Source organism: Glossina fuscipes, unplaced genomic scaffold, assembly GCF_014805625.2.
Source record: "Glossina fuscipes isolate IAEA_lab_2018 unplaced genomic scaffold, Yale_Gfus_2 2, whole genome shotgun sequence".
Lineage (NCBI taxonomy): Eukaryota > Metazoa > Arthropoda > Insecta > Diptera > Glossinidae > Glossina > Glossina fuscipes.
Genome location: NW_023998416.1, coordinates 3612558 through 3640005, shown reverse-complemented (window position 1 = coordinate 3640005; position 27448 = coordinate 3612558). Strand labels below are relative to the sequence as shown.

The following is a 27448-nucleotide window of genomic DNA, read 5'->3' as shown; positions in this document are numbered from 1 at the left end:
CCGTTAGATAATGTTATTTTACAGAGTTGGTCCGTTAGATAATGTTAAGTTTTTGTTTTGCCGACGGTTTTTGTTAAGTTGGTCCGTTATTTTACAGAAGAATGAAATTGAAACGAATTCATGAAGTTAGCAAGCTCTTTTGTATCATTGTTACTATTGTTGCTTAGATTTTGGCAGTTGTATAATGTGTTTAAAGCCTGAATTTTACTAGCCGTAAATAATTATGTATGTTAATTTTTTGTTTTGGTTTTGTAAACCTAAAACCGACAAAATGTAAAATAAATGATATTAACTTTGTGTTAAAAATCTTACGATCAATTCGAACTAATGTTCACTAGGTAAAAAAATTGTTTTCAAATTCTATGAGCTCACGCTTTTCCATATCTCCTTAGCTTAAATTTAACACAATACAAGGAAATATTAGAAATCAAGATCTAAACACGTAATAATTCATTAAAAACATTTGAAATAGCCACACCGGGAAAATCTCAGAGTGCAGTGAGCGACAAAACAACAAAGAACAGTTGAAAATAGTTGATTTTTGATTTGTGGTGGTTGGTGTATGCATTTTGCAATGGTAAGTCCATAATTAAGGGCAATCTCTTCTTTGTTACAGAAGATTTTTCGGTGAAAGTAATTTTATGAAATGATCTACGTTCTCTAAAGTACATAAATAAATTAGATAGAAGAGAATTTTCTTATCATTGGATATATCACATAGGCAGACTCTTACTTGACTCTCCAAGCCAATTTTTCACTCTGATTATGAATGTGCGTACATCTTATATGCTTTTTTAAGTTATATTTTTATTCATTACCAACATATGCAAGAAAAGTAAAATGTAAAAAATTAAATTCAGCAAAATAGGCAGCCTTATCTTCTTCTATTTATTCCCACATTATCCAAGATACGGTAATCATATAAATAAATAAATGCCATTTTATGAATTGCTCCATTGCAATATTTTTTATGTAATGACCATTTGACTTTGCTGAGAATAACGTTCTATTTCTAAGAATACAATTTTTTTTTTTCATACACTTTTTATTACTATGTAAAGTACTCCCATTATGCAATATAATAGTAACTAAATATAACATTAATAATAAAAGTGATAGCAATATCAGTGCAATAATAGTAGGAAACTTTTAGACATCCCAGATAATTTTCGGTATTAATTTCCTGAATAACAGAAGAAGAAGAAATAAGCCTTTTTTCACTTCAGTTTTCTTTGACCGCAATAAAAATATTACAAACATTTCAAAAAAGAAAAGAGTAAAGTTTTTTAATTTATACTATGAAATAAATAATAAAAATTATTTTTCGCTTTAAATCGAAAATAAAAGAAAGCATTTTGTTTGTTTAATTATATGTTTTAGAATCAGATGGATCACCTGCGTGGAATGATTGATTATAATTGCAGGGATGTTTTGTATTCAATAAAATGTTACAATTGCCTAATTTGCTATTATTTACAACTTAGTTAAGTAAGTTATAATGGTTATGATTTATAATTTATGGAGTTACGAAACTTAAGTAACTTAAACTATTACAAAAAACTTTTTTTGTTTTTCCGTTTCGTTCGTAATGTTCTCCCTACTAATTATGAGTGCATTTGCTGCAGTGTGAGCAGTGTGGCAACACTAATAATTCGGTATAGTAGAAACTTTTCAAATGTCATTTAGCTAAACGACGAATTATTTTATTCGCGAAGTGTGGCTTTGGTGGCTTTATGACACAAGATATTTTGTTTTTTCGTGCGTCATATATGTAGAACGTGAAATTCTCAATTTTCACAACAAGGTGTAAATCTTTCAATCATAATTTCGTCAGTGCTAAAAAGAGTGAAATAGAAATTAACTATTTCATAAATGTTAATCAGCGTTAATAACACAATTCGTTATTATAGATAACCTTGTGCTGAAAGGCTGCTAACAAACAATTTGTGTTCGTTTTCGTTTTTTCTTTCAGTTACAAAGATCGATTTTTAACTATACGTGTGGCGGTGTATTTGTGCATTTTTTTCTTCATTATATATACCACTACTAATATATAACTTCTCTGGTAGTGATTCAATACATGTGAGCGAGCGTGTTTGGTTACGTGTTTTGTATTCACATATAAAGTAATACATTCGATCAGAAGCGATTGAATAAAAATCACAACTGGAAATTGTTAAAAATTGCAATTAAACATGAAATTTGTTGCAACAACAACAGTCGACAATAAATTATTTGATGAAGAAGAAGCCTTTTTATTCCAGACATCTATAAATAATCAAACAACGTTCTTAAAAGCACTAAACAATTTACAACTTTGCTCGTTTATACTGAGGAAATTTCAAGTGATTCATAAAACGCAACAACAACAGTGTAAAAACTCAAAAGTTCATAAAAATTGGAAAAATCAAAACTTTTGCATAGCTGCGTCTTGATTAAAAGCAAATATTCATTTAAGAAAATTCAACTACTCTGATATAATTGGGAGCCGATTCAAAAGAAAAAATCGATAATTGTGCAAAACTGTGAATTAAATACAAAAATTGTGCTATAAAACAAAGTGAGCGTTAGTGAAAAATTATTTGGAAGAAAAACAAAAATTGAAATCAAAAAGATTTTTTTCAGAGAGAATATAAAAAGTGATTTAAGAAAAAAAAAATAAATAGAAAATTTCTGACAAAAAAGGATAAGACCAGACCATATATATTTGTTAAAAAGCCTCGTGTTCTGCTGTCATCGTCCTTTTATATTCTGACATCTTTCGCTTTGTTTGCGTGTATGTATGCGTGTGCCATTCAACGTGTCTCAAAGTTTCACTGTTGAGTGAGCGTGCAGAAGAATTTTTCGCTACTTTCTCATTTCTAAATTTATTTACGTTCGCAAAGCACAAACTTGGGTGGTGAGAAAACCACAATCGCCAATTCATGATATGGTCGCTATATATTCTATTTTTCTTTTTTTCTGTATTGCAGGGTGCATAAAACTAATCCTATCTGTTGCTTTAAAAAAATCACAATTGAATTCGAAGGCGTTGATTTGAATTTGTCAAAAATTTCAAAATCATATCTCAAAACTAAAAATCATAAAGAATTGAAAAAGATGCCACGTCGTAATAAAAAAGGAGGCAAAGGTAAGATAAAAATGTAGCTCTATAAACACGAGCAATGTTTTTTTATTTACTTAAATTATAGCGTTAGATGAAATTGCTATATAAAATTATTTTATGCAATTCTAGCTGATTTATACTATATGTGTTTATAGCGCATTGATTAGATTAGACTTGTGATTAGTGGAAGCGCGCAAATATTTCCTTCTCGTTAGTAGCGAAATTGCATGCTAGATATTGGGAAGAATACACATCACTCATTTTCGCCAGATTAATACGTCAGTATTACGCGCATCCAGTCTATACGTCAGATGTTTGAGCGATAGACATCTAACAATTGAAATAGGAGAAAATCGGTATTTGTAGTCCGAAAATATGCCATCCATTTTGTTAACTGTCAATGAAGGCCATTTTAATGGATCGATTGTGCTGATACCTATGCCTTTGAGTCCTTAAAACAGTAACTTTTATTTTGATGTTGATTTTACATTTTCCGATGATGAAAATCATGGAACCAAATTCAAAAATCGACCTGTACATACATAAAAGACTTGTATAAACAGAGCGCAATACGTTAAAGTAATTTTTAGTTATACAAAATGCGCACAAACCATGTAAAAATGATTTGAAATATACGCCGTATACGAGCCGTTCCTTCTGGGAGGGCATCTTTGTTGACGGACCTCACGTATCTCAAATTTAGAGACGCTTTGTTGAAAAAAATATTTTAATGCTGCCTTCGTTCCGTAGAACGCACCCAAAATATAATTACATTTTTCGATGTAAAAAATTGGGAAAAGTACGGTATTCCATATTAAATAATTTAGAAAAATTACTGACTTTAACCGATAAATTTTACTAAAGTGATTTGCTGAAAGGACAGTGACAGTAAGTTACTTATATAATAATAATAATAACTTAATATTATGCATATCATATAAAGGTTTATTCAAGAATACAAGAGACATCATACGGTAATTAAACGATTGGTTGGCTATATGGACCATTTTACATTTTGCAATCAAAAATCTTACGTAACCTTTTCCCTTTTACAAATTTGCTAGAGACTATTGATTGAAATTCTACCTTTTCTCCTTCAATTCTAAGTTGCTTACTTAAAAAACACAAGTAAAAAGAGCACAGCTAAACATTAAATACCCTACACCGGTCGACGCCTATCAACGACGATTATGACGACTTTGCGTCATATGGAAAGTGGTCAAGAAAATGGACCATTTTCAATAGCGTTTGCCATTGGGCCAAAACACACGGCAGTGTACCATATTTGATTCAAATATTTCAAATATGGCGACTTGTCGTTTGCCCGCAAGAAAACTAGACAGACGGATGGACGGACAGACAGACAAGCTTAGAATCTATTTCTGTAACGCTCGGTATATTATATAGGCGTGGACCCATCTCAAATGCATACGTGTGTGCAAACTTCCGCCTCAACTGGTGTAGGGTATAACGCTTTAGTAAAAAAAAATATATATATATATATCTTTTTTACGAATAGTATGTGCTTTTATATAAATCTCTGGTTGATACAAATGAAATGAAAATCTTTCGTTGCGGTATATAAGTATCTCACCTGTTTGTGTTACTTGCTGCTGCTTTGATCACGCGCTCTAAATTGCTTTTCAAGATAACTTTTCTGTATGTAGAATATTTGGGACGTAATACGATTACTTTTTGAAAGTAAAAATGCAATAAAACGCTTTATAACAATCACTTCTTATGTGTCGTATATTTTTTAGGGTAAAATTTAGGTTCAATTTTTTTTTTATATTCAACAGAATTGATTGGACAGCAAATTGGAAATTTTTGAAGTGATTCTTGACAATCAACAATTTTATAATTGCAATCGACGCAATCATTTCAAAAAAAAAAAAAAATTAATCAAAACATTGTTTCGAAAACTTGTACGTATCAAGCGATGCATTAGATTCCTTAAATGCTTATAATATTGCGAAATTCGCTAAGGTTATGACCTGAAGTATACAATATCGTTAATCAGCCTTAATATCGATATAAAATATTTTTGATTACCCGCTTGGAGGCGAGAGCTTGTTGAAATTGTGATTGTAACATTAAAGCTTTGTTGAAAAGCTCTACATAATTTCTATACTTACTATGGATATTCGTTATCAGCGTGAAATTCTCAAGTGATTAAGTCATGTCTGTCCGTCTGTGCGATGTTTGCTGGCCAAATTGATTAGAGAAGAAGTTTAGAGCGGATCGTAAAGTGAGCGCAACACCGGTTTTATAAACAAAAATTTGTGGATTTTTTCTGGTTACTTGAAAATTATTACTGTTAGAAAGCTCAAATTTTCCACATTTATTTTGTGAAGCACTCTAGTCTTTACGTTTGAAAATGGAAAAAATCGGCCCCGACTGCACAAAGTTACAAATGATTAAATTTTATTTTCTTTTCACTTTTTTGAGGTTTTTTTGTGTTTATTTATCATAACGCACACAAGATGGAATGTTTAAAACAATTTTGTACATTCCTCAAACGAAGATATCTTATCTACCTAAAAATGGGTTTATTCTAAAAAAAAAAAAAATTCTTAATAATACCAGCGATATGGGTATTAAACAAAAGAACTTGGGGAATAGAAAGCGAAAAGTATAGTGATGGGTGTACGAGATTCAAATTCTGGCGAATATAACTTTCTTGTTTATAGGTCATTTGCATCAAAAGCTAATTAGATGTCCCACATATAAATTTGTATATTTATCTGCCCATAAACTACTAAACCTTCAGTACAATTATTCTAAGCTATTTGCTGTTTCTTGAGATGAATCAATTATAGATTTGGCTTGGCTTCTTACTTTGCTTCTATTTCTATTGTGACAGGCATCTGACATTCGGCAAGTTTTACTGGGCGGCATAGCCGAACGGAGACTAGCAAGTTGTTGCTCGATTGTTGAAGTCTGAGTCGCAGCTATAGTGCGTCAAATTAGTGGTTAAAGGCATAACACTTACCAATTGGAAGGAGGGACATGCAGCAGTTGCCACTGCGGACGCTCTCTATGTCTTTTTTCCTCGTTAGTTACTTCTGACCATTTGCGAGTCACGCCTACCGAGGACAAGACCTGAGAGAGTGGTCGTATTGAAAAGAAAATGTTACTCCTACTAATCGCAGGTCTTTAAAAGCTATCTCTGAAACATTTAGTGACAGTTATATCTTTTTCTTGGTTCGTTCGCTCACTTTAACAAATTATTTATTTTTTCCTGCCATAACATTTTCCTACTTTTTCTTTCCCATTGCAATCTAATAATTAACATACACACGCACATATTGCATATGTGTTTCTATTTATAAAAATTTGAATGAATTATGTTTGACCTTCAAAAATAAAATTAGATAAAATAATCAAAAAGGAAAATAAGATTACGTATCCTACTTAGACCAAGTCGAATCGTTAACACCTACCTCCGTATGTACGGATTTTCAACTTTACCCTTGTGTGAAGGTTTTCTCAGTCATTCTCTTGCATCTATCCGTTGTTTGCTCTAGCAGAGACAGGGATAGATTTGCAAACGTTAAAATGTTAAAAGGTTGTGTACAAAAAATTATAATACGTATATATATATATATATATATATATATATGTATATAGTAAATATATATATTTGTAATATATAAAGATTACGACTTTACGAAGGAAATAAGTTAAAAGAAAACATTAATCCGAAATATCGAGACTTCGCAAATAAGATATAATCAATCAAGCACGATTCTTCGTGCTGTCCCCTATTTCTAAAATAAATTAACTGGCGATTTTCAAAAGATTATCAAAAATGTCTTGACTCAGAGAAGGAGAGAAGCAAATTGTTGAGTGAAATTAGTTATGTTTTTCATCTTTCACGGTATCTACGGTATTACCTTTTAACATAATTGCCGAAATCATAGAATTTTTCAGATCTGACGGAAACGAAAGACAAGAGATCAAGCATTATTATATAATATTTATATATAATATTTATATACTTTTCTTTATAATCTATTTCAACTCTTTTGCACAACGCTATCAACATCAGTTTTATTAAAAGAGCTTCGTATGAACACAATTTGGTCATTTTGAAAATATACCCGTACAGTTCTAAGCATCCATCATTGGTGCTTATTGCGTCTTATTCCGAGTCGATTTTTCATATGCAGACTATCAGAATATAATTGATATGCTGCACAAACATGTTAGATCAGATCTCCGAGACGAAGAAATTGAAATTTCATGGCAAATGTCAACTTTCAACTGTCATGAAAAGTTCTTAGTCTTGTTCGATAGACACGCGGAAGCTATTAGCCGACAACATATGGTAGAATTTCGTTATAGCGTTGTTGATAAGTGCAATTTGTTTGTAAATTATGTTTCTTTTTTATTCTCAATCGGGGACAATTGTAGAAATTAAAAGTTAATAGCGTGCGTTTCTTTTATGCTTTGTCCGATCTAATACTATGTATATTTTAGAGGTTAGAAAAGAAAACAGCTGACGCAATGTGAAAACAATACATTGTTTTAGCTAATTCAGGCATTATTCTTACAACATTCTGCAAGTGTTTACAATTGTCATTGGGGACAAGGTGATTTCCGTATCGTTAGCAATGTAATTATGTGTATGCATGCTGCCATACAGAAACATCTGCCAGTGCACATGAGTTTTACTACAAAATGTATTCACAGCGACGAGACTTTTTTTGTTTATTTTGTTTTTGTTTTTTTTTTTTTCAATTTCTCTCATATCTTCGCAATGTTTCTCTTTTATATATTTGGCAAAAACAAGTCTGCAGTTTCACGATCACAACGCGTTAAATGTTCATGTATATGTTGTGTTGTTGGGCATGTTGTGCATGCTGTGCATGCACGTATATCTGAATAAAGTAAAAGTCGATTTTTTATTATTTCATTTTCAATGCACAATGTAAAATCAGCAAAACAACGGCAGTCACCAATGAAACTCGTTTTCGTGCTCCTAAAATAAATGAAATGTAAAAAAGAAAGCAACAACAATTTTTTGTTTCGCAAAAATTATGAAGAGAAACAGCTGTGTAGCAGCAGTTGTTGCCCCGAGCAATGTTCATGTGTTTAGTGCATGCTTTGCTGTTATTTCATGATGTTTTCTTTTTTTCTTTTTTTTTTTTTATTTTATTTTTTTTGTTTTGGGTTTTGTAAATTTTGAGGGTTTTAATTTTTTTTTTTTTTTTTTTTTTTTTTTTCCTTCTCTCTCGCATTTCGAATTGATTGTTGTTTCTGTTGCTTTGCTTTGCTACGTTTGCTTTAAAAATTGTGGTTTTTCTTGTATGCTATTTCGCCTTTCAAAGGCCGTTTGGTTGGTGCATGGTATGTATTTAAAAATTTTAAATACATTCATAAAAAACCATTGGTATTTCTGGGCTTTCCCAGTTGTCTTGTATAGAATAACATTAACTTTATTTGCTTCACTAGTTCAAATGTATGCGCAATCCATTATAGAGTATACAATGAATCGATTGAGAAAATGCACTGCATCTTCAAAAGTTCAAAATGTTTTTTATGTTTGTAAATATAGTGAACACAAAAAAAGAAAAATCTAATTACAAATCGTGTAGATTACACAAACGACACATATTCCAAGTAAGAAAACTTTTTTTGTATTTCAGTAAGCCAAGTTAATAGCGTTTAACTTTAATATAGGTTTAACAGTTTTTGGTATTTTTCTCTTCAATCTTCATCTTTGAGATTGCTGAACGGGTGAGGGCAAAGCAATGGAAGTGGGAAACAAGTGGCATTTTAATGATTAGAGGATCGTCTTTAAAGGATATTGGCAACCAAATAACATCGAGCTCAAGTAATTTTTTTCTTCTCACTCAGGTTATGTCCCCTAATCGTGTAACATGGTGGTGTGGCGGTCAGAAAGAAGGGAGCAAAGAGTAAGAGATAGATAGGAAAGTGGTCGCAGGCTTACGATGTTTTATGACTTTAACGACTGAGCGCTCATTATAACTACAATCAAAATGAAGTTTACCGCATTGGTATTTGAATCTCCTCCAACAAGGATTAGGTAGACGCGATTCGCACTTTTTCATCGGACTGCCAACAGGTTGGAATATCATCAGCGAAAAGAAGAAATAATAATTGCTGTTGCATTGCCAGAGGGACCAGTAGTTGACAATATCGATTGAGTCCGTTTAGTTGGTCATAGCCATAGCTTAAGCCACCAGCGTGATCTTCTTCAAATGTGCTCTAACGTCGTTGCTCTTTTTTTTCTTTTTCTCGTTAGGTGTCAAATACCGATAGGAGTCAGTGAAAGCTTTATTTTTTTTTTCTTGGACGTGCCTACATTCCATTTCATTTGCTTGTCACATGTGGCAGAGGAAAAATCATAGCAAATAAAATTTTTCGAAATTTTTCTAGAAAATTGAACATGTGTGCTAATACCGGATGGCGGTGAAATCGATTACTAAAACTATAACTCTTCCTACGCTCCACATATTTTGTATACTACGTCATATACTTCTCATATTTACTTGTTAAGGCTTGAGCGAGCAAATTTTAAGAGAAGAAAGATGACCATTCGATTATAGTCAAGTGTAGCAATGGAGTTTGGCGTTTAAAGAAATCTTCGAAGCCTACCACCGTCGAATTAATGCTTAAAAGTTTCAAAATTTATTCAATTTACAAAACTTTTTATATATAAAATAATTTATTCATCTTGGGATTCTCTGTCTATCGATTAGAATTCTTTTTGCGTCGTAGTTTAGCAGCGCAACGTTTGCTCTCTTGATCATAAATAATAACGTTTTACCTAATGTGGATTTGTTTGTGAACGAAAAAAAATTATTTTCAAATTTACTGTGTTGTCATCAACTCGAAACATAAGCAACGCAGCATATATATATATATATATATATATAGTCGCAGCTTTCTATTCCACGGTTTTTGCGAAAATGAGCATATTAGTGGTGACACATAACAAACAGATGACGCCACCATATCGGCTTAAAACTCACGCTAGCTAATAGCATATGTAATCTATTGCACCTCTAATGATCATTACATTAGGTTTTGCAAAGGGAACGGCAAACTAATATATGCTAAATATTCGCCAGTTGATTAAAAAAAAATTTAAAAACATGACTGTGAAAAAAAAAATACAATGACAATTGCGCAATATAAGCTGTTCCTGTTGAGAGAAGATATATACATTTATATATATATATATATATATATATATATACCTTTTGAAATCTCCTATTTATTTTGTCCTCTTGTTGTTGTTAGTAGTAGTAGTAGTAGTAGTGAGTAAACGAAAACGGATCACTTGCTTATTATTCGTATTCGACATATAACCCTCTTCTTCTCTAGTGCATAAGTCGTTGCATGAAGAAAAAAGTCAAGATTTTCAATATTTCTTGACAAAGGTCAATAAACATTTGTTTTTTGGCATATTATATGTTGTAAAAGATTTTGCACGGAATAAGAGCATTTTTGAATCCGTCAATTTATTTGTTAGTACCCTTTAATATTTAGCTCTCTACGGATGGAATGATTGGTTGAAAATATTGACATGACATGTAAATTTATTGTACTAAGTTTAGATCAGTTTTCGGACTGCTCGTCATATATTCGCTCATATCGCAAAAATCAATTTGATATGTAGTGTACATTGTACCTTCCACGTTTCAGTTTTCGGATTGCTTGTCATATAATCGGACCCTTTGCATGGCAACAAGATATAGGTTTCATATTTTATAACGAAAATAATTGACTTGAATTGTATTCGAAGAAATCATGTAGGATTGAATTAAATAGTAAGTCTTGCCCGAATATAGCGCTTTTACTTTACTTTACCATACCATCTAAGGGATAAGTTGTGGGAAGTTTGTCCGCCCTTATTTAAAACCTAGAAAGATATGCCAATCTTTTACTATGACGATCGATTCTGAATCAATCCATAACTGGTTCTAACTGTGTCTTTCTGCTGTCTGAATGTATGCTCGTAGTTGTGTGTCCAAACTGTATGCGTGCATTTTTGGGATATTTTCGTAAAATTTAATCGAGTATGAATCGGATAGGATCGGATCGTTTTATGGCCATTCCCCACACATATTGTCCATTTGCACAAACTCTATGAAAACAATTACGTTTTTCATAATCTCTTGCAAGCAGTATAATAGGCCACGGTCTAGTATTAAATGTCCTATAATCCCTTGGGCGAAAACACCGCGGCTTACCAAATTGTGAGCTGTTGGGTGAAGACTTGAGCAGGACGGACAGACGGACAAGTTTAAATCGATTTCGAAAGTGACTCGGATATAATAAAAAGAAGCCATCTCAAGCCCCTCAACGGTCCTCCTTCTTCTATTGTATACATCTGCATTCCAGTTGATGTAGGGCATAATAACCGCCAAAGGTTTGGATAAGTGACTGTCCCTGCGGAATGCAAACGTTTGCATAGCAAAAGTTTTACTCAAAGTGATGTGGGGAAATTAAAGGTCGATCCGGCCCAGCTATAATGTTTTGTTCTCTATCCTAAAAAATAAATGCAAAAATTGTCATATTTTTTATACTTTTTTAGGTCGTCTTGGTGACTCCAATTCGGAAGACGAATCGTACAACGATAATGTTTCCGTTTATTCGTACGCATCGGACAATGCACCTTCTTCGGTAAATGATTGTGATGAGTTGTCATCAAATGAACGTTATGAGGAGCGTTTTATTCAAGCTTTGGAGAATGCAACTGAGAAATCAGCTCAAACACGGACATTGGCATTGCAAAGTATATGCGAAATATTAATGCATCGTTATATGCCCGATTTTGTTGATGATCGCAAAGTCACCTTGATTGATTGCATTGAGAAGAGTATACGTCGTGGCAAGGGCGCCGAACAAGCTTGGGGGGCTCGATTGGCTCCACTCTTGGTGCTGCAATTAGGTGGCGATGAAACAATTTCTAAGACCCTTAATCAATTTTTGTTAACTACGGTGCAAGATAAGTCAGTAACGTTTGACGCCAGAGCCAAATGTTGTACCGCTTTGGGTCTATTGAACTTTTTTGGCGGCGAGGATATTGGCGATTTGCTCACGCTTATGCAATGCTTTGAAAGTATTTTCAGTGGCAGCTACTTGAAGGCCGATGATAAGGTACCAATTTCTGTAAGCACAGAAGCTAGCACATTACATGCAGAAGCTTTGTCAGCTTGGGGTTTGCTTCTAACTCTGATACCCCCAGGTGATTTTGTGGCTTGGATGACAAGCGGTCAACCTGTACTACCGTAAGTTCTAACATCTTTTCTGCTAACATTTACTTTTAAATTTTTTTTCATTTTTCAAGGTCATTTAAGAAAATTATGGGCTTGCTACAATCACCACATTTGGACGTGCGTATGGCCGCTGGTGAGACTCTGGCTTTGATTTTGGAATGTGGTCGGTCCCACGATGAAGAATTTTTGGAAGACTATCTCATCGATTTAATAGACATGGTAAAACAGTTAGCTACTGATTCTCATAAATATCGTGCTAAGCGAGATCGTAAAGCTCAAAGAGCTACTTTTAGAGACGTTTTACGATATTTAGAGGTAAGCAGAATTAACAATTTCTCGATCAAAATATTCAAAAATTTATTCCTCAAAATAGTTAATTAAAATTTAGATATCGAAATTACGAAAAGGAGGCCATTCGTTAAACTAAATACAATAGATTTTCCACAGATTTTTTTTATCTTAGATCCGCGCACGTATGAGTTAGCTGATGACGGCAGTGTTTGTTAGAGCATTTTTGATGATTGTGTATATTATTGCGCATTATGACGCATCCGATCTTATTGATTGTGCCCATATACTCGGAAAAGTCTGCCCTCTTGGCAAAGATATTTGAACGCCAATGCGAGTTATTGCCCGAACTAATGAATCGTGCAGAGTCTGCAAATGATATTTTAAATGGTTTGTAGGCCTTCTCGCACGGATCTTGGTTTAGTACGCCAGCTTCGCCTTCTTTATCCAATTCCTGCATAACATTCGTTCTGAACTCAGCGCAGGGTCCTTGTCGTTGCAGCAATTTGCTGGCATTCAATTTTTTGGTTTCATCCTCATCTTTCAGCGATTTATAAATACCTTCGGGATATTCGCTCATATCGCAAAAATCAATTTGATACGTAGTGTACATGCGTTCACGTTCTAAACGCCTGTTTAGTTCGTCCTTGGGCATCTGCTTCAATCGTTCATAGAGATCAGGATAGGCAGTTCGTAGGATTTTCAAAAATCGATTTGGTTGCTCTTTAAAACAATCTGCTTGCGCTTCACCAGCCATGGCATCTAATTGTTCGGGTGATAATTTAGTAGGTAAAATGCGCGGATCGACAAGCCGACCCATTGGGGCCACGCCCGTCCATTCCATCGCGCATTGTTTTTCCACTGCCTTGGGAGTGTCAACTTTAGTTTCTTCAACACATTCACATACTTCTTTTTCCGGTTCAGCACTTTTCGCAGCTTGCTTCGTTCGAAGAAATTCATACCGTTTGGTATATGGGGGAATGTAGTCATGTTGATAAGTAGTTACGAGCATTTTAGTTTAGTTATAGAGTACTTATAATTTTGCGACGATTCTTAAGGTTTTTTTTTTTTTTTTTTTTTTTTTAGATCTCAGTTTTTCCCGTTTTTTTATTTTTTATAAAACAATGTCTGATGGCTTTCGTTCCTTATACTACTTAACGAGAATTTATGCAAAACTAAAGTAATTGACATTGTAATTTTTTCTATGAAAATAATGATAATGATTAAATTTTCAAATGTCTCTTCGTTGAAAACAAAATTATTTCTTTTTTGTATGTTAAATTTGTTATTGTTTAAAATTTTACTTTCTTTTACCCCACTTAAGGAACAAAAAGTACAAAAAGTTTTGAGATTTGGTTCAACTTGTATTATACCGATCGCTCTAAGCTTGTCTTTTTGCTCTCTTTTCTTGTACTGAACCTACTGGCCACAATTTTGACGATATTTTGATGGAATTTGATGGATTGACGTGTTTTGGCCCAACGACAAGCGCTATTGAAAATGCTTCCATTTCTCATATACTTACTTAACTGTGTAGGGCAGTCTACGGTATTTATTTTATTGTGGGCCATCATACACTATGATGTTTTCACTTGTTTTAATTACATGTAAAATTATTTATATATTAATATAATGCAAAAGCTATATGTAATTGGAAAGTTTCTTTACATAATCTCAGCATGAAAACTATGATGGCAGTTATCAGCGAATCTATCTGATATTTGACTTAACATATTGTAACGTAAATCCGTCTGTCGCGATCTTTACATTATTTATTCCACTCCTTTTGAGAATTAAGTTGGTATCACTGAATTGTGATTTTTAGCATATAGTGTAGGTTTTATTTACAAAATTAAGACATCTATTTATAAATTATTTATAAGAATTTATATTTACAATGCTTTTGATTGTCGGTTCGAATATTGTAATTCAATTCTCTTGACTCGACTTTCGACTCTTCAACTCGTATGCGATTTGCTTACGACTGGCTCGGCTGATATGCTTTCCGCAACTGTCCTTGAAACTGGTCTTGATACAAGTTACTATTACCTAAATTCGTTGCGGCGTTTTCCGTCAGTTGTTGTTGTGTTAAACTTTTCGCCAGCCGCCAGCTGCATGACGTCATGAATGTGTATTTAATTTTCCCCTTCTTTAAAATTTAGTCTCTTGGAAGATTAACTCATTTTCATAGAACTCAAATCATCAAAAATCGCATTTTCGTAATAATATTATCATTAGTAAAGAAATTCGGATTGCGTTAGGGAAATATGTAATGGCATTATCGGAAGGAAGAAATTAACGTAGAACATACATGGTTGACAGCATCCTCCTAAAATACGTATTCCGATCAAAAAGCAATCATAATTTCTCAATTGCTATCTCTTGTATTTGTATGTGTAGCTGACGCTTTTAGTTAGATACGCGAGAATTTGCAAACAATAGCGATGCTATTGCGAGGAAATAACCTAAATCTGTTTTTGAAGAATTTCCTTTCAAAGCTGAAACTAAGTGTGGCGTATCTTGGAAAGTGTTCAAAGAGTTGTTCGTAATGCCATTGTATAGAAAACACTGAAGTCATTAATAGCAGAAAAATGACACCACAAACGATCCCAAAACCTAAATGTAGACAGTATAAAAAAGAGTTCCGTAAATCTTTTATTATTTCGAAAATTTTATGTATGTAGTCAAGGTGGATAATATTGAAAAGAAAAGGATAAAAATTGGCAAAAACGATAGTTGAAAACTGGTTGGTTTTTATTTAAACCAAATATTCTTAGAATTAATGGACATTTGGCGAACTTATCATGTATACATACATACTTCTTTGTTGTAGCAAGCAAGAGAAAAGTGTTAAATAATATTTTTATGTTTAACTATTTTCATCCGCAGGACGATATCTTACCGGAAATAACTATACGTTTTGGTAGCGAAAGCCTGGTATTGGATTCGTGGGCCATACATCATCAGTACTCGGCTTTATGCGTTGTTATGGGGCCTGGCATGACCAATCAATTACAAGAAAATGATTTCATACGGGATATCTTCGGCTTGGGCTCTAAAGTTAATACCATGAACGGCTCTGCTAAAGCCAAAGCTTCTAAGTTAGAAAGAGTAAGTAGGAGATTGCACTGCATTATTGGTTATTTTCATATTAATTTTTTTTTTCAATTTTTTAGCATTTATTGAACGCAGCTGCTTTCAAAGCACGCACCATATCACGTGGTAAAAATCGCGATAAACGTTCAGCTGTTTTAACTTAAGAGCTATGAATTTATTTATAAAAGATGAAAAACACTTCCAACTAGTTTCACTTAGTTACGATTCCAACACGTAAATATCAAACAAAAAAAAAAAAAAAGAAATTTTTTTTCCAACACATCGTTTTGAGAAGAGAATTTATTAGACTTTTTTTTCAGCCCCTATCACGTTTGTAACGCTCTTTCATTATATTTTTCATTAACGCTCATTTTCAAACCTGCCAGTTAGCCAAATTTTTGCTATTTTCTTTCGATTGTGTGTTCCAGATATATCGATATGCAAATTAATTAGAAGTTGCCAAACTTTTAATATTTTAATATAATTTTTAGTTAAATTTTATTATATTTAGTTTGCAATTTTTCCACTACGTATATATATTAATTAAAAAATATTTTAGAAAATACATACAACATACATTATGATATCCAAAACTAGTTAATATTTACTTTTTCTAAATGAAATTTAATACAACAAAAAAAAAAAATAAATAAAAATAAAAAAATAAACAAATAATAAGGTGTAAGAAGACCCTATCCAGAGGCCGGCGGGCTAGCTTCGTACACCATTTATGTCAACTTCTCCCGATATGTTTTTAAATTTAATATAACCGCTTGTTTTGTAAGAAATCTTTGGCTCTACAACGTTAATAGTTAAATAAATATATGTGTGTATGCATTGGCCCTGCTACCAGAATCAATTGAATTGGAAAAAAAGACAAAAGAAAAAAGAAAAATTAGTTCGCCTAATAATAAATAAATTTAATCACTATCCTTTTCTAATAACTACATATATATGTATACACATATATCTGTTATACATGTAAATAAACTATTTAGGATTTACTGCTAGTCTACATGTTTTTTGTATAATACATTATACTGCTAAACCTAAGCATAAAATTCTGCGTAAATATTTGATATAAAAGTTTCATCCAAAAAAACAAAAAAAAAAAAAAAAAAAAAGAAAGGAAGAAAAAAAAACAATTTAGGAACAATATATTATTTTTCGTTAATGAACAGAATTCTATTAAACAAATATTGGTTACACATTAAACAATTCAATTCGCTCGACATGGAACTCACTTTCTAGTATAAACAAATAAGATTATTTGCTTATAATTAACAAAAGTATCTGACAGTAATTTTTATATAAACTTGTATTTAGCTGTTTTTATGTAAAAAATAAGATATACAAGAAACTTTATTTTTGTGTAATCAATTTAAAAAAAAATAACAAAATATAATAAAATAAATTTTTGGTTGCATAGTAAGGCAACACAAACCTGGAAATTCTATTTGTTTACATTTACATTTCTGCATGGAAGTAAAGGAAAAATGCCACACAGATGATGTGTCATTTCATCTTCAGAAATATCTCCATTTTCAAATCGACTGCGACTAAATCCTCGACATTCTTACCTTGTGGTCGCCTAGATATCTTAAAAAACAAAGCAAAATAAGCCAAAAGAGAGAAATTCGCGCTTATTATTACTTATGCGATAAACGCGTAATGTAGAAATTTGGAAATATACAGCATTTCCCAAAAATCTGCTACATATGCAATCAAATTTTTAAATGCAACGTCAAACACTGATAGTTTATATGATAACAGATAAGAAATCATTTTTTTTTTTTTTCAATTAGACAAATTACTTCTTTTTAATAAACTCGCAAATAGGAAATATCTCTCCAAGTAACATACTGAACTTGATCCCCTACTCCAACTATTTAACAGCCAATGATGATGATTTACTGTCCAGGGTCGTCAACTTGGATTGGAAAATAAACACCCTAAGATTTTTGTTAAAATTAAGTAGAACTGGAATGTAGACAATTGGCAACAATATGCATTTAATTTATATTCAGTATTGAATTTTTTTTTTTTATAAAACAGCTGTGCTATGCTTTCTTGGATTATTTATTATGCGCGCTTTAGGCGCCCTATCGCAGCATCTTGACTTACTCGAGGTGTATTACTCTCATTTTCTTATTGTACTACGCTATAACAGTGTCATGTCCTTTCATCCGAATCACAAATGGTGAGATGCACTTATTTGTGATAAGTGTTTTCTCTCCTCGCTTGCTTAGTTGCCAATTGTTTGGCTGTTTTTGTCTTGCAGCAGGACACAAGTCATTATAATCGAAACAAATTTTGAAAATTTATTTTAAAAAAAGAAAAAAAAAAAAACTGTAGAATATATCTTTTAGAAAAAACTACATATCGATTGCAGAAAAAGATTTTGTCATCGTCGTAACATTTTAATTTTAATCAAAATTTTATAGAAACATAGCGTTGAAAATAATTGCAGATCTAAGGAAATAAAAAGCTGAACGGCAAACAGGCAGCAACAAAAATTGAAAGGTAAACTCGCTAAAGAAATTCAATATATATATATGTATATCTATATATCTATATATATTTAGAAAAAAAAAAGTAAGAAAATGATTTGAAAAATTTTTGACGTGAAAAAAATTTATTCTTCTAATATCTGGCTCTCTTTGTTTCCGTTCTTGATTTTGATTTCAATCTTGCTTTGAAGAATCAACGAAAATTAATACAACGCCGACAAGACCAGTGCCAATTAGTTATATATATATACTCATCTCATCATCATCATCATCATCAAGAATGGCTACGAATGTGTATTCGACGAATGCAACAACTGAAAATTTATCCGTACACGATATGTTGGCTTGGGTTAATGAACGTTTGCAGGCGCAATTCGGCAAAATCGAAGAGCTTCGCACAGTAGCTGCTTATTGTCAATTTATGGATATGCTATTTCCTTCTTCGGTGCCCATGACACACGTCAAGTTTTGTACGAATTCGGAGAATGAATATAATCAGAATTTTAAAATTTTACAAGCTTCATTTGAAAAAGTAAAGGCTGACAAGATAATACCAATTGATAAATTAATCAAGGGCGATTTTCAACATAATTTCGAATTTCTGCAGTGGTTTAAGGAGTTCTTTGATGCCAATTACGATGGAAGGGATTATGACGCGAGTGCAGCTCGGGACGGTGCGCAGATGGGTTACGGAAAGAGAAATGTAAACAAAATACTCTCTGCAGCTGCAGCTGCAGCCATTCAACAAAAATTCGAATCATTGACGACTGCTTCAGTAGCCCAATCAACGGTATCATCATCAATGGCATTAGAGTCGATCACGAAAGCACAGAGAGCGCGTTCTTCTACCTCGGCGAATTAGTCAATCTGAGAAGATCCACTCATTCAATTCCTTAACTAAATTCCTAAAAATGCCGTTTGGGAACTTTTAGTCTTCTCTCTTCATGTCAAAAGCTCTGAGAAGTGTCGCTGGCATTTTCCTTATTCCCAAACTGGCAAAGTTAACTCGCAAAGTGGTATTAGTGCTTTTGTTTCATTTTTGGTCTGGCTTGTCAGCCTTAGTAGAAAATGATTTCTGCCGACATTCTCAAGGACATCTCGAGATGCGTACTGCATCGTTTTTTCGACATGTTTCTTTGTGGTGCAAATCGGTTTATGAAGTCTGAAATGCTAAGGGATAGTGCAGCCTTTAAGAAAAACGAATCGAAATATTCATATAAACGCCAACAGACAAAGACATACAAGTGCAATGTAATATATAGTCTCACGGAAAATGAGACTGGATAAAAAAGTGCAATGGATGCACAGTCACGATATGTGTTTGCGTTCAGCGTTTAAAAGATCAATTTCTTCCAATAAATTTTAAGGGTAGAAAACTTCGAATTGTCACCAGTAATAACCTACGTCCTACGGCTTAGAGCTCCTCACTAAATGCTTAACATTGCATTTAACTGGTTGAGCTACCAGCACTGACTTTCCACCTAAAAAATAATACCTATTGAATATTCTGCTACTTGTTTACTATCTACTTTACATATGTTTTTTTAACGCGGTCGTTTGACCGTTCATGGTAGAAATAGGTATACATGAAATGTCGATAGGTTTAGTGTTAAATAATATTCAATAAAATCTTCTTGCCATGCTCATCTTGCCAATGTCTTCCCTAAATTAACTTTTATTTGGGTTAGCGACTTTGTTAGCGACAATCTAATATGATACCTTTGCTGCTATCGGTTGCTAAATTTTCCCATATTTGCTTCGGTTTAGGGATTCACATCTAGTTCGGAACTATACCGGCTGCGGTATTCCTTTTCTTTTTAATATGTATACCCTACACCATTTGCGGTACAAGAGTACATTAACTTTGGGCGGATGTACGCAATACCTAGAATGACTTGAGATAGACTCACTTATTATGTTATTATCCCTATCGATTCGGACTCACCTTCTAAATCGATCTGAGTTTGGCTGCCCATCTCATTTACTTGTATTCAAGCTGAATATTGGCAATTTTCGCGATATTTAGATGAAAATTGGTACATCGCTGTTAGCATATCTTATTAGCTCGATGATGGATATACGAACAGCCAAAATTCCTTATAATAGTTTGGCCGCGTTGGAGTCTAAAATTTGCGTATTTTTTCACAACCGCTTTTCGCCAACATATAAAACCTCGAAAATATAATATAAAATTTTGAAAAATCGTTGTTCTAGAAAGAAAAGTTCGAGTTTTCTTTGCGTTTCCAAATCCAAGCGTACCACCGATCTGGACGGTCATTAACGAACCTGCAAAAAAGTTTGAAATGCGAAGGAAATCAATGGATCGATAAAGCCACCGGGCGATATATGACAAGCGTTTAATTCGTACATTGGCCGCTCAGCCACACAATGTCAATAGGGCTAATTCTGCAAAGTCTAGTAAGATTTCAAGAGTTGTTTGGCGAAAATTTAAGCAAATTAACCGTCGAAGTGAATAGCATAATAATGCAGCCGACCCGCAATAATATTAGACCTAGATCACTTTCTCGATTCCGTTCTTGCGTAACATCGAATTCAACGAAGAAGATACCATTGCAGCTTATGGAGCGAATCCAGAAAATGCGAACAGCCCTGTACGTACTATACGGATCAGCGAATTACGAAATTTCATAGTTGGTGAATAACAATGGAAATGTTATATTTATAAAGAACAATAGACTAAATTTGCTAATCGGCAGCGGTGTAGGAAATCTCCCCTCCACAATCCCCTAAAAATTATCCCATATTGCTTTAACACACATAAGGTAGAAAATTGTTAAATGTTAGCTTGGATTTTCGTCGTAAATTTCCATTTCTCTTTCTGATTGCTAATATCTCCAGATACCTCCTCAGCAGGTACGGTCGCCTAGTTGATGTCAAACGGAAACGCTTAGTAGAGTCATTGTCTACCAAATGTGTTTTTAATAGGGAATAAATATCTCGAACCCTTGGAAAAATATCCCAAGCGGGTAACGGATTTTGTCAAATACAAAGCAGAACTGAACAGACCGACAATTGAAGGACACCTAGTTTTCTGGAAATCGTACGTTTTAGAAGTACGCTGGGACTTTATTAAAAATGTGAAGCAGATTCGAAGTCGGAGTCGGGGTAAACACTGCTACTGAAGAGTAAGGACGTTTAACGAACATTCTTCGCATTTGTTCTTTAATTAAGTTCCTGGGAAACGCAATTCGATGAGTTTCACACTTCAAGTGAACATATATATGAAATTATATGCGGTCACGCTATAGAATGCAAAAATCCTATAGAAAATTTAAAAAAAAAGTGAAGTTTAGACAACATTTGAACTCAATTGGCCTATAAAGAAGATATTAGGTTGTACTGAGAGGAGTAATCAATCGCAAACGAGGAAGAAGAAGAAGATGAAGATGATTCTCCAGGCAAAGTTTATTTATTACCCTATTAATATTTTGCATAACTGCCCTGCGAATCCTGGCGATACTTTATAATTTATATATCATGTATAATCTGAATAAGAGAAACAATTTGTTTAAGATATTTTTTAAAATAATTTATCGTCAATTATATTTGTATAATAATATAAATTATGGAATTTTTTATACACTACTAATTGAATTGATTTTTTTTTTCGCATCATTTCTCTAATAATAAATCATTTTCATTACTTACTCATTACTTACTATAGATTATGATTATATTATGAGAAAAGAAAGAAAAAAAACAAACAAACGTTAAAACTTACATTATTAATGTTATGTGAAAAAAAAAATCTCTAAAGCTTACATTATTAAGATCTTGTTGAATTATATAAGCAGAGGCCTAATCAGTTACTTAGCTTAGCATTAAATTATATTGAAAATATTTTTATTTACATGTATATGTAAGTTTGTAAATTTTAAAACTATGAGTGATATTTCTTTTTGTCTTTTTCGTTTTTTCGCTTTTTTTCTTTTTTTTTTTTTTGTTATTTGTAGAATATAAAAAAAAATGTATATAAATAATTAATATTGAATGTGTTATGTGTGATGCGTTTGTCAATTACAATGTAAAATATAATGTTACACTGGTTAATTATAGTAAATGGGTTTTGTTGCTTTTGCAATTTGAAAGCTGCGTTCATGATTTCTGATTGTACAGAAATCAATTATATTTTTTATACTTCTTATAATCTCTACTCGGTTATAAAGGGAAACAAACATAAGGTTTATATTAAAACTAACAAATAGGGATAGCATGAGACATTAAGTAGCCATCCATAAGCACAAGCGTTTTTATAACGAGTATCGTTAGAAGAGTTCATTAAACAATTTCTAGTTTGCTTATTAGCATATAGCAGAAGTGTCAAGTATCTCTTGTTTGCACGATCGAAGTGTTTGATTTAAGGTTAATTGCATTGGACATCAACTCATGATGAGAACGTTGAAATCTTCTAAAAGGCGGCGCGATCGATCGTGCATAAATCCCTTTGCAATCGATTATTCGCTATCCCTATATGTAGCGCGACACTCTCAGCCTCTTAGATTGATAAACTGCACCCATCATATATGACTATTATTACATATTATATATTATTTGTCTTACTCGCAATGATTTTTAAATTGAACATTTTTCTTCAATCGTTTTTCTACGCTTATCTTATTACTTTTCGTTTTTAAAATGTGCTTAACTTTCTGAAAATTATATTTTAATATAATTAAACATAATAATGAGAAGAATAAGTATGGTTAGAGGATGGGTAAGGAAGTTAATATTGCAAAAATTTTTGTTCAAACATAATAAAATTATTAATGGAGCCTAGATTTTGGATTTTAAGATGAGCAATTTCCAGAATCAGCTGAGCTAACATCTTCACAGATGGTATGTAGCTTTTCCATTTCAGACTTTGTGACAATGTTAATGCTGCTTACTTTGGCACGTTGATAGGCGACCACTGTGTTCTCACCTAAGCATTTTATGCATACATAACCTATTAGCACTGCTATTCCTACCGTCAATACACGTATTAATGGATCTACATAGAACTGAATCACCACCCAGGCACTAGCACCAGATACGCACATCAATGTTATTAAAATCACAGTTTTGAGCCAATGTTGTATAGTGAAACCCTTCTCCCAATCGAGTCTATTAAATGAAAACATTTAATATTAGCATAAAGATTAAGTGGAAGTGAAATTACTCGCATTGAAAGAAAATTACTAACTTTTTCGTTTTCTCCACTTCGTAGGGGAAACCGCATACTTTACATGATAGATGAGCTTCAGTGTTGTTACAACTTTCAACTAGCCAACGTTTGAGACATTCGTGATGCACGGAACTAACATCGCCGGTGCAGCGGCACGGCTGTATTAGAGGTTCGAGCTTGTCATTATCGTAACATATCCAACAGTCTTTCTTCGCCAGAAATGATTGACCCTCTTCAGGCGATAGCGTTTTCGTCTCGGCCGACGTCGTTGGTATGGAGGGATCTATTTGACGAGATATAAGCTTTCGGGGATTTAATATCCATAGCTGTTCGGGGGCCATCGAATTCCATAAACAGCAAGGAAACCAAAGTGCCACGCCAATCTCCACAATCCGGAAGACAATGTCATGCCAATTCCGCGAATAGACGGGAACTCTAAAAATAAAAAATACAAATTTCCCATGCATTTTATTTAGAAATAGAAAATAAAAAAAATTTTCTTACTTCGTTTTCCAGAAATCGGCCAATGTTTCTGACGTAAGAAAGCCCACAATCACTATCAGCATAATCGCTTGCGATAACAAGCCCAAACGTGATTGATGCAATTGTGAGACATTTACTATAGCTTCACTGGGACCTAAAATTTTCCCAGTCTGATCGTAAACGAAACCGCCGCGCAGCTTAAAATATACTTCGACACCATATATTAAGAAGAAAACTACGACCACCAGTAAGAGAACAGCATAGCAGCCATTGAAAATGTGAGCATAACTTTGACGATTGGCATTAATTATGGCTGAGAAGACTTCCACACCGAATAGGCTGTACAAGAGAAAATTGAAGGCAACGAATCCAAGAAAACTTTTTGACAAAAATTGTGACTTCTCCCAGCGTATGTCACGTAAATGAAAGATCTGCATGTAAAACAATGAAATTTAATGCATTAATAATAAATATTATATAACTGCTTAGGTTTTTTCACGAAATTCGTTTAACCTACAAAAAAAAAAAAATAAAATAAAATAAAAAATAAAAGCCGTTTAGTTCAACTTCACTAGATCTTGCGGTTGATCAATCAAAATTCGTGTTCCTCTTTTTGGACGGTTCGACTCATTTCACACCGATTAGCGGACTAAATACGTTTGGTTCAAACGAAATAGAAAAAACTACAATAAAAAAACATATATATATATATATATATATATATAAAAACAGCTGTGGAGCTTGAACGATGATAACCACTGGTAAAATAGGTGGGAATTTGTTTACTTTTTTTTTTTCTTTTCAACACGAAACGGTGGCAAAAAACAACAGTCATTAAAATCATTTGGTATTTCATTTATAAGTTTACTGTAAAATTAATTATCGTCTTTGCTTGAGTGCAATGCTAACAAAAATATTGATCGGGGAAGAGCGGCACGGTAAATACTAAAATAAACATGCTTCATGCTTTTCACATTTTCACTCAATTGATTACGATTGAGTTAAAATTTCAAGTGCACATGTACTAAAAATACCGGGTCCGCGTTCACGAAGAATAATCATATGTACTTGGCTCTTATGCACTTATGATGAGTGTGCTTTCATATTAACTTACCTCAGCCCACATACAAACAATTAAAGAGGCGCAAGTCATTAATAAAGGATAATAAGCTGACATTAAAGTAACTGCCCATTGAGGTTGTAAGTCCAGCTATACTTGGAAGAAAGATTTATTACTTTCTCGAATAATTAAAAATTTCAAGTTAATTGACTTACCGGTGTTGTAAAATAGGCACCTCTTAGGGAAGACGCCACAAATACCATAAAATATAATAATTTTTGTGTAGTCACTCGGCAAGCTCGTAAGACCGAGGGCTGCTTAAGTCTCTGATATTCGGCCACTATGCAAATGAACAATTGTATTACCGATATTAAGGCTACAAAATAGAATACGCTCGATATGCCCGCATAGTAGGGTAAATTGAAACCACTACATTCGTCGCCTGCGTAGCGTATTTCACACAAGCAGGTACCATTGAGGCAATCGCCACGGCCTGAACATGTCGCCGTATTGAGATCATCCAGGTCGGTGCCATGATTACCATCGAATGGTGATGCGGCCAACCTAATGCTACCGGTTGTGCTAGCCGGTTGTAAAACGCTTGAGGAGCACCTCATTAAGCTATGAAGAGTCGGTAACATTCTATAATAACGGAATAATTATCTGAAAGAAACAAAGAAAGAATGCTTTGATTGCGGCACTAATTAAATGATTTTTTATTTTTTTTATACTAATAAAGGGAATTCGATACTAAACGAGCTGGTTTGACCCCTTTTTTAGTTAAATTAAGCAGCATTAAGCGTTCTTGAACATGCGAAACTAACTAAACAAACAACAAGAAAACAACAACTGACATTAAATAAAAACATAATATAATAATATATATATATATATATATATATATATAAAATCTATACGCACACATTCTTATATATTAAGTGAATATATATGTGCGTTTATAGCATCATATAATGCAGAAGGCTTTCCCAATTTAAATAGACATGCGAAAATATTTTCTTTTTAGAAATTTTATTTTATCCAGCATCACAACGTCCAACGAAAGGAAAGCATTTTCTATCGTTGGTTGAGTAACAAGTCAATAAGCAACCTGTGCCATCTTAGCGATAAATCCGTAGTGTTTTTGTTCTTCTCAAATTTCAAAAACATAATTGATGCTATTATTAAAAAAAATTTTTAAAAATTTGCGCGTTTTTTTTTTTTTTTTTTATAGAATTTGTTTCAAACCTGAATTGAGTTAAGAAACACTTAACAACATGCATAAGCTGAGAATATTGGCAATAGAACTAGTTGTTAGACCTAGATTAGTAGCTTTCGAGACAGACATGTGTGCTTCTGTGGTGTTTATGTCCCGACATGCTCTTATGACGTATGTATTATGGTTAACACTTTGATTGACGACTTTATCCTACGCGCGTCCACCTGTTGCTGAAATAATTGATGTCGCAATAAATAAGAAGTTAAGAAAAGGAATCAAAAATGCATCCGGCAGAGATGAAATACCGAAAATTTTGTGCCCGCAATTTAAAAAAATTCAAATGTCGAAAAAGAGCTTTGCCGCAAATCCATTCAATCATTATCAGTGTTACTATAATATTAACAAAACACCAGTTTGGGTAATACTGGTCGCGTTAACACCCCTTGCGCTATCAAATGCAGTACAAAATGATTGATTGTAAATTAAAATGACAAACACATATGAAAAACAACAGCCTATCTTCTATGCATAAGGCTGTGTGCACTTCACAGACGTGCAAATCAAGGCAACTAGCAAACAACAATAGAATAAATAAATAAAAAGTGCATTCACGTCGAGGCGAAGCATTGATACTCGCTACTTGATCTATTACGTACACGTATCAAAAGGGGATATAATGCATTTGTCATTTCTTTTGCAAGCATTCCGATATATGACGTTTGAAAACGGGATGGAAAAAAAACCCATTATTTCTATTCTGTTATAAGCACACTTATCAGGATCGAAAATATACACGATCGACTCAATGGAAACGCTCATGATTATAGAATAGAAAAAATAAAAAAAAAATAAAAAATATGTAATTTTTCTCTATACATTTGTTCGTGAGTCGTTTCGCTTCAAGATAAATAAAACTTTTCTACTTGTTGCCAATTCTAGGCCGGCCTTACAATTTCTTATACAAATCTTTTCATAATAAACATGAAAGATAAATTTCATACATATATCTACAGTTCTTATGTACGAATGTATTTTCAAATATTTTGAAAATTGTTTCACTCGTTTATTTATTATGTATGGGAGCTTGTGGTGCGAGCTGTTGCATTTTTAAACCTCAACCTAATTTCAATTCTTATCGTTTAGAATTTTCTAATAATAGTTTGTTTGTGTATGTTTACTTAAGCGATACACTCACGGAGCTATAAAATGCTTATGTAAGACACCTTCGGGTGAACCTTTGACACCCTGTA

At 33.1% G+C, this 27448-nt stretch overlaps 4 protein-coding genes across 8 annotated transcripts in view; 2 read left to right on the top strand and 2 right to left on the bottom strand.

Annotated features, from left to right (window-relative positions):
* The first annotated feature begins 2634 nt into the window (after window positions 1-2634).
* On the top strand, window positions 2635-16868 carry LOC119634229 (interferon-related developmental regulator 2). Of its 3 annotated transcripts, XR_005246941.1 has the most exons (7): window positions 2635-2899; window positions 2973-3130; window positions 11676-12372; window positions 12432-12675; window positions 15538-15759; window positions 15825-15978; window positions 16065-16868. XR_005246941.1 is itself a non-coding variant. In XM_038028267.1 (6 exons), exons 2-6 carry the CDS (start codon window positions 3100-3102, stop codon window positions 15906-15908), a joined length of 1278 nt encoding a protein of 425 aa, XP_037884195.1. In that variant the 5' UTR covers window positions 2635-2776; window positions 2973-3099; the 3' UTR covers window positions 15909-16868. The 3 variants fall into 3 exon arrangements, 2 of the variants coding, with proteins under 2 accessions (XP_037884195.1, XP_037884194.1); XM_038028267.1 differs by having other exon boundaries at window positions 2635-2776; window positions 15825-16868; XM_038028266.1 differs by having other exon boundaries at window positions 15825-16868.
* On the bottom strand, window positions 12684-13912 carry LOC119634232. Its single transcript, XM_038028273.1, has one exon. It carries the CDS (start codon window positions 13658-13660, stop codon window positions 12815-12817), a length of 846 nt encoding a protein of 281 aa, XP_037884201.1. The 5' UTR covers window positions 13661-13912; the 3' UTR covers window positions 12684-12814.
* A 1666-nt stretch (window positions 16869-18534) lies between the features above and the next one.
* LOC119632825 (microtubule-associated protein RP/EB family member 1-like) lies at window positions 18535-19116 on the top strand. Its single transcript, XM_038025942.1, has one exon. The coding sequence runs from the start codon at window positions 18535-18537 to the stop codon at window positions 19114-19116; it is 582 nt and encodes a 193-aa protein (XP_037881870.1).
* Window positions 19117-22233: 3117 nt separating this feature from the next.
* Window positions 22234-27448, bottom strand: part of LOC119633104 — a 30883-nt gene continuing 25668 nt past the window's right edge. For all 3 annotated transcript variants that reach the window (XM_038026345.1, XM_038026346.1, XM_038026347.1), the window contains 5 exons: window positions 25198-25645; window positions 25037-25132; window positions 23944-24353; window positions 23458-23874; window positions 22234-23378 (listed from right to left, as the gene is read on the bottom strand). In XM_038026345.1, coding sequence (XP_037882273.1) covers window positions 23063-23378; window positions 23458-23874; window positions 23944-24353; window positions 25037-25132; window positions 25198-25623 — 1665 coding nt within the window. In that variant the 5' untranslated portion in view covers window positions 25624-25645 and the 3' untranslated portion in view covers window positions 22234-23062. The remainder of the gene's footprint in view (window positions 23379-23457; window positions 23875-23943; window positions 24354-25036; window positions 25133-25197; window positions 25646-27448) is intronic.

Excerpts from the sequence above, each read along its gene's own strand:
- LOC119634229 (XM_038028267.1), top strand. The coding sequence starts at position 3,100 with ATGCCACGTCGTAATAAAAAAGGAGGCAAAG. Across the intron at positions 12,373-12,431 it reads AGCGGTCAACCTGTACTACC|GTCATTTAAGAAAATTATGG; the intron begins GTAAGTTCTAAC and ends TCATTTTTCAAG. Across the intron at positions 15,760-15,824 it reads AAGCTTCTAAGTTAGAAAGA|CATTTATTGAACGCAGCTGC; the intron begins GTAAGTAGGAGA and ends TCAATTTTTTAG.
- LOC119634232 (XM_038028273.1), bottom strand. The coding sequence starts at position 13,660 with ATGCTCGTAACTACTTATCAACATGACTACATTCCCCCATATACCAAA.
- LOC119632825 (XM_038025942.1), top strand. The coding sequence starts at position 18,535 with ATGGCTACGAATGTGTATTCGACGAATGCAACAACTGAAAATTTATCC.